At 35.1% G+C, this 7,500-nt stretch overlaps 1 protein-coding gene across 1 annotated transcript in view; it reads right to left on the reverse strand.

Annotated features, from left to right (window-relative positions):
- Positions 1 to 7,500, reverse strand: part of Itpr (Inositol 1,4,5,-trisphosphate receptor) — a gene marked incomplete in the record, with an annotated part of 309,414 nt that overhangs the window by 29,687 nt on the left and 272,227 nt on the right. The window contains 3 exon segments of the mRNA XM_070133886.1: positions 1 to 122; positions 321 to 553; positions 2,575 to 2,674. The exon segment at positions 1 to 122 is cut by the window's left edge and continues 17 nt beyond it. Coding sequence (XP_069989987.1) covers positions 1 to 122; positions 321 to 553; positions 2,575 to 2,674 — 455 coding nt within the window.

A 7,500-nucleotide genomic window follows, 5' to 3' on the forward strand; every position in this document is an offset into this window, starting at 1 on the left:
AACTTGTCTCCATCTTTCTGCACATCTTTATCATCGCTACTTTTAGCACTTATGTCTGAGGTGTTGACTGTGACAGTGTTGCGAATCTCCTGTACTGCTTCTTTCATTTTGGTACTAAACACCTGTTTTGAGAATAAAAAGAGTCAGTAGCATTGCATCTTTAAGTAGTTTTGATTGTAGCAAAGGAGGCTGGCAAATAAACAAATACCATTTAATTCAACTGGTATAATTGTTATACTAGCACATTATAGTACTAAATTAAAAAGACATTAAAAGGCAACAATAACAACTATAGAATTTACTAAATTGCCAAAGTTTACCTTAAAAAAGTTTTGTGATTTATCACTCTCTCTCAGTTTATTGTAGAGCATATCCTGAATCTCTCGGTTACCATTTTCAAGCAGTGCTATACCTAGTTCCACTGCCTCTACAAATATCCTGTTGCATTTTTGGCTTTTCATCACTAAGTCCACCACCAAAACTGCTGCTCCTTTCTTGGCCAAGTCACACTGTACCTCTGCTAGCGTTTTTCCTGAACGACGCTGAACTATATCTGTAAGTGGTTTTAAATAAATTTAAAAGAGGCTTGAACTATTGATGACATGCTGCAAAAGAGAAGTGGAAATGAAAAATAATAGGTCTAAGACAGTATACTAACAAACTTATGTCAGGTATATAATTCTTAAGGTGTTTATCATGATAAGTTCATTAAAAGAGGTTTAATAAAACCAATATTTGCATTCTTTAACCCTTAGATCCAGATCATGTGACTATCTAGTCATAAAAAAATTGACCGAGAGGCAGATGACATGAACATGCAGTCAGAAAAAATTTGCTGAGGAAGGGAAAATGCAATCATGAAAATTTTGGCTGAAGGCCAGGGTGATAGGCAACACCTGCCACAGGTTCTCAAAACTCTTGGCAGATTAGATTCAGTAGGCATTTAGGAAGGGCATCTTGTATTATTCTAATCAGTAAATGAGTGTTGAATTTACTATCCATAAGCCATGACTGGAAGAGCACTGGTTCCAAGGACACAATCTCCATGCTCAAGACCCTATTCCTGTGATGGCACACATTATATTACAGGACACTGAATATTAGAAAAATAATAAAAGATGAAACAAATAACAAAATGTTACTTATTGATATGATTATTGTACGTACATGCCATGGCTGTTGTGGACAGAAACATGGTTGGCATCGTATCATGCCCATTCCCGCGCCACTGGCTCATCGGACATACTTTGTTTTTCTCCAATAGCATCTTCATTTATATGGTAAAGATTTTTGGCAATGGCATCTATAATGAAGGTAAACCTTCATAATTATATTATTTTTATAAATCATAGCAAAATGAAAGCTTTTAGGTGCCAAATGTTGCTTGCAAACTACCACTCGAGCCAGGCGCAAACAGGGGAAACTGCCGATGTGCCAACAATCCTGTTATTACGTCCACTTGCCAAATATATTTACCCGTCAGCAATGGGTTAAATAACAAATATAGGCAATAGAAAATTTCATTAAACAAAAAATAATTAGGCAAAAAAAGAGATAATAATACTGCAAAGGGAAGGCAAGAAATCTTGACACTGAACATTAGTGTTCATGTGTGCACGACCTATAAGCAACACCCATGAGAGTGGCTAATCAAGTAAGCCGAATGCCCTAGTTGTGGGTCACGTGCAGGATCTAAGGGGTTAACCCCATGCATCTGGTTGCAATGGTTACATAAGTGGCTCATCCCGGGCGTGCGACACGTGAGCCGGGTGCGCACAAATACCCATGACAGTGACAAGACTCTGTGGCTCCCCTTTGAGAAGTTATTTTGTGAAAACTTTTTTAGCTTTATCACCATTTCCCAATGTCCATACTTGTCTTTTTATTTGCTTTATCCAGACGGTTATTTACTTATTTTACTTGCAAAGACCCTATATCATCTCTCTATGCAGTAAATAGTTCAGCGCAAGAAAAAAAATTATATGGAACATTTGGTTGTCATATCTCATTTTTTACGCAATTTTCAATTTTACGTAATACAACCTGCGCTGCCGGTCACGGTGGCCAGGAATATGGTGTACAGCATGGAAATGGTGTCCTCCTTGGAGCCGGTGCTCTTCCAGTCACTGCTTACGCACGTTACATTCCACATTCGTTTATCGATGGGAATAATGTTAAAGCCCCCTTCTAAGTGCCAAATAAGTCAAATCACACTCCAAGATGTTTGTGCACTCATGGCGAGTCTTTTCCGTCACCATGGCCTTCACTATTGGCGCTTTGTTATTGGCATCAGTATAGCTGTCCAAGTTTTTCCTTGACGTGATCACAATGTCATCCGGACCCAGGGGGTTAATATATCTTGTGATTAAAATTACTGAAGTAAATTTCCAAAGCATTCCAGACTTACCATACTCATACAATAACAATGCTAGAGCAGATACTGATACCTTTATCAATCTCTACCGTAATACATCTGGATATCTAAGTCTGTCTCAATACAACAAAATAAAAAAGTTATAAAAAAAGTAATAAAACTGTAATAAAAAAGAAGGAATCAGTGACCATTTAGTCTACCTCCTTGGCTTGGTGACTGCCTTGTGTTGTAATCTGCAGCCTCCCTCTTTGACCACTGGTCAAAATACCTATTCAGAAGCAGCTCTCGCAATGCATCTCCCTGGTGAGAAAAATTTGTTTTAGACTGAGTTTCTCATACAGTTCAACATGAAGTTTAAGCTTTCACTTATTTGACTAAACTCAAAAAGTTTAAAAAAAGATAGAAAGAAAAAAAAATCAGTTGCTGATATCTTATATTTGACACAAAATTCATGAAAGCTATCTCTTTTGCAGATGAATTAATTATATACAAGCAAATATGCCAATCATTATAATTATCTGAAACATATTCACAAATAAGCTAATTCTTCAGTATGATTTATTGCAAAAAAAAATGCACTAATCCTGATTTATGAACAAATATTAAAGGCCAAATAATAATACACACATAACAGGGGACGTATGGCCACATGCGGATGAATGGATGGTTTCAATTTTACATTTGTTACATCATAAGAAATGTAGGCCTGTAGGCTTTCATAAAATAGATATACACTCAATATAAAGTGAAATAAACACAAAAACCTAGACCTGAATGTCTAAATAAAATGCTCTTGTTTTTCCTATGCATTTTTGTTTCTAATTCATGGGATATATTTATTAAAAATGAAAAACAGGAAATAGTTTCTTTGATAAAGAGGATCATGGCACAAAAAAGAGAAAAACGAATGAAACACTCACTACCAAGAAAACCAACATCTAAAATACAATATACAAAATGTGTAGCTAGCATATTTCCATTGGTTTTAAACCATATGAATAAACAAAATAAAAATACACCTCAAAAGAACTACATACTGATCAAACTTTAATAAAGTCGCAAAACGGAATCTGCAATATGCTTCAATCAATTATCTGAGCTCATGTCACTTTAATATCACAAAATATCAACAAGTAATTCCCAGTATGAGGTCTTTTTGAAGGTATTTATATATGAGCAGTATGTGCATTGACCTACAATAATGACCTCCAATGCTTCACCCAATGTGAGAAATTAAATTACCTGAGTGAGATACATACTTTATTCCTATAAAAGTGCTTATCACCAAACTGTTACACTGAGATATGTCAGTTACACCAGGCAAAAGATGTCAATTTTTTTTTTTAAGGAATGAAAAAAAAAAATCTCATGGAGCAAAAGCAAATTCAATGTACAAAATGTTTTACTTATTCATAAGAGAATCTTGAATTTTACTCAATTTCCCCATCCTGCACACACACGTAGCTTTGAGATCTTTCATAAATGAGGAAGAACAAGAGGAAGAAGAGGAATACAAATAATAATTAGGGGTAGGAAAGTAAAGAAGAAAAAAGGAAAAAAGAGCAAGTAGAGAAGGATGAGAAAGCAGGAAGAAAAGTAAGAGATGAACAGCTGATATATGCTTTGTATTTCCATTCCTAATAAAGGTATTCAATAATCTGTTTTCATTACTAGATTGTAATGATGAATGATACATCAAAGCCTTTAATATCAGAGGAATCAATATTGCAATATTTTTATAATTACTTTTCATCATTTCAGCCTATGATAGCTGCAACGGTCACACTAGTCTCCTCTGTCTGAGAATCCCTAGACAGTCATGCCGTGTCCATCAGCTAGAGTGGGAATGGTGTCCCTCCGTGGAGAAATATCGTCCCATAAAAGGCCTTAATGTCTACAGTAATCTCCTGGATGAACTATACACCTAAGATAGTCAAGGATTCTATGAATATTATCGGAATAAATTAGATTGAAAAAAAAATCAAGAAACAAGGCACTAAACTTAGGAAAGCATATCAATCCATTTCATTATTTATCATACATCATGTAACCGTGTAAGCTACCACTATACTCCACATTTCAACAGAAATATAAAAGCCAATAATATTCTTTCCAGTAGCACATACATCTATTAGTGTAATCAGTAATGTATAAGTAACTAATCATGGACTGATGAAGACTAAAGTTGGGGGAAGCATATACTATAAATGAAATGGAGTAAAATATCAGTAATTGCTAATTGTGACACAGCCTTGCCAGCTATTTGATAATTCCCCATGCAGACTAAAATTCCATGTTGATTTCATCCATAATTATTATTCTTAACTTTATGCTATCATGATATTTGTTTCATAAGGGACTTGAGGCATAAAACTTTTTTCACGAGAGTGTAAATGTCTGAAGTGAGCTCTGTCTCTTCAGCATGTGTATTTGCATTCCTAGATCAAATAAATGTTTGTCTGGATGACTTAAAATTCTAGTTTGGAATCATTATTAGTTGTAATATGTATTATTTTTTCTTACAGTACACTTGTTCATAACATGATACAAGAATGACCATTTAGACTATTAAGTAATAACCTTCCACTACAGTTTTTGCTTTGGCATCATCTTTTCCTCTCTACCTGGAGGAAAAGACCAACGCAGCAGTGCCGCTCCAGGCTGTGATTTTCATCTTGCTTCCCTTCAAAGCTGGGAAATTATCTATGCCTCTAAAGGGATCCTGGGACAAAAGACTAGTGTGACCGCTCCTTAATGAACAGATGTACAGATCCCACTGCTGCCAGGAAAATGTATTTTCACTGTGTTTTGCTTAGTAAAATGAGTTTACACATAGATGGCTCTGCAAGTGCTCAGCAACCAAGGAGTCAATAATAGATTCCATGACCTAATCTGCTTTCCCCCGTTTCATTGAGTTTTCAGGAAAAAAATACTTTAAACTAATACTACTAAAATCATTGTTGTTATTACTTTTATCATAGACATTATAATTACTAAAACATTATTAGCATTAATAATATCAATGTAAGAAAAAAGAGAATATCTCAGAAAATCAATGAAAAGAGTAAACAGGTTTGATTTGTAGTACCAACTATTGATTCCTTGCTGACCAAGCACTTGTGGAATCATCTGTGTAAAAAACAAACTAAACTCACTGTGGGCATGGCATTTATGGTGACATTAGGTTAATTTACTAAATAAATAGGGGAGTAGTAAGAAATTCTTGTCTCAAAAAGCTGCCCATAAACTGTGCTCCAAATGGGTAGAAAACAGAACTACTTATATAATACTATTCCAAATAATACTTTGCAGACTCACAGACACAGACAGATAAACATACATACACACAAACAGACATGCAGACACACAAGCAAACACACAAGCATACAGACAAGCAAAAACACACACAAACAAACAAACAAACAAACAAACAAACAAACACACACACAAACAAACACACAAACAAATACACACACAAACACACACACAAACAAACACACACATACACACACACGCACGCACGCACACACACGCACGCACGCACGCACACGCACGCACACATACGCACACGCACGCACACATACGCACACGCACACACACATACGCGCACGCACGCACACATACGCGCACACTCACATGCACACGTACACATGCACACGCACACATGCACACACAACCACTCATGAATAAATAAAAAGAAGTCTCTTAAGAAATTAATGTGATGCACATTAAGAACTTTTGCATTGCCATGAAAATAATGGATTTTTTTGCAATACAAACAATACACATGTTAGAATGCTTTAACACAAACTCTGGTGATCAGTGGTCATTGCACAAACCAGCATAGAGACAAGGAAGGCAATCACATTTAAATATCACAATGAAGCAATCCATTAACAGCATGATACACAGTGCTATGTCATGACATATTTTACTTTCTGTTTTGACAATAGAGCAGTCTCTTATACCTTTTGTCTCAAAACACCTTACCAATGATGAAAAAAGTGCTTGCAAAGTACAACCTAAATTGCATATCTCAAATATCCTTAATTGCATATCTCAAGCAATCACAATATAAATATAATGAAAACAATATCAAATACAAATAAATATAAACCATCACATTATACCTATCTCAGATATTCTTTAGGCTGCTATGTGAACTTCCAAATATATTTTTATAATATGATCTTTATCAATTACTAGGTTTTATAACAATGCTAAAGAATGTAAACGTGCTGACAACTTTAAATGCTGATGTGTTTATCTTTTAAACTCTGAACATTTTGGGAATATACCTGTGTGCTATTTGTAACAAACACTAATTTTTTATCCCCTTGCTGCCAGGTGGCATGTATGCACATGCAATGGCTGTTGTGGACAAAATAGTGGGTGGCATCATATAACAACCATTCCCACACAGTTTAGGCAATAGCACCTAAAGTAAAGTTAAACCTTCAAAATTCTTATATCTAAAAAAATTATATCAAAATTCAAGCTTTTAGGTGCCTAAGCTACCAAACGAGCTGGTTGCAGACAGGGGAAACTGTCGGTGTGCGCATGTCCACTTACCAAACTTTTTTTCTTTTACCCAGCATTTTAAGGTCAATTACACAAACATGGAAATCAACAAATTTCTAATGATATAAAACATCATCAGTATCTTCTCTTCTATCAGTTTCAGTACTCTTTAAGATCTTAACAACTGAAGCACAAATATTTTCATAACATCAAGGATCTCTGTACAACTTTGGAAACCTTAGTTCTATGCACAGTGCAGTACTTGTGATTCATTATTTGCCTTTAGTGACTGGACTATTCTGTGTAAAAAATATAATTTTCTTTGGTAAACATTACACATAAGAACAAACTAAAGGCCTTCAGATAATTCCTCACATTAAATGAACAGGATTCTATATAATAATACCGACTTACAAATATTTGGATTAACATTGGGGACATGGGAAGAATAAATACACTGCAGTCCATACAATAGAAATAAAAGAACAGATATCTCTGAAAATGCAAACATCATATGAGGGTTTCTTATATGGGTACCAATGGAGTGCTTTATTAGTTAGAGATCATGAAGACAAGCAGGAATTCAAGGGGAACACCCATCTCAT

The sequence above is a fragment of the Penaeus vannamei genome, chromosome 19 (assembly GCF_042767895.1).
Source record: "Penaeus vannamei isolate JL-2024 chromosome 19, ASM4276789v1, whole genome shotgun sequence".
Classification (NCBI taxonomy): domain Eukaryota; kingdom Metazoa; phylum Arthropoda; class Malacostraca; order Decapoda; family Penaeidae; genus Penaeus; species Penaeus vannamei.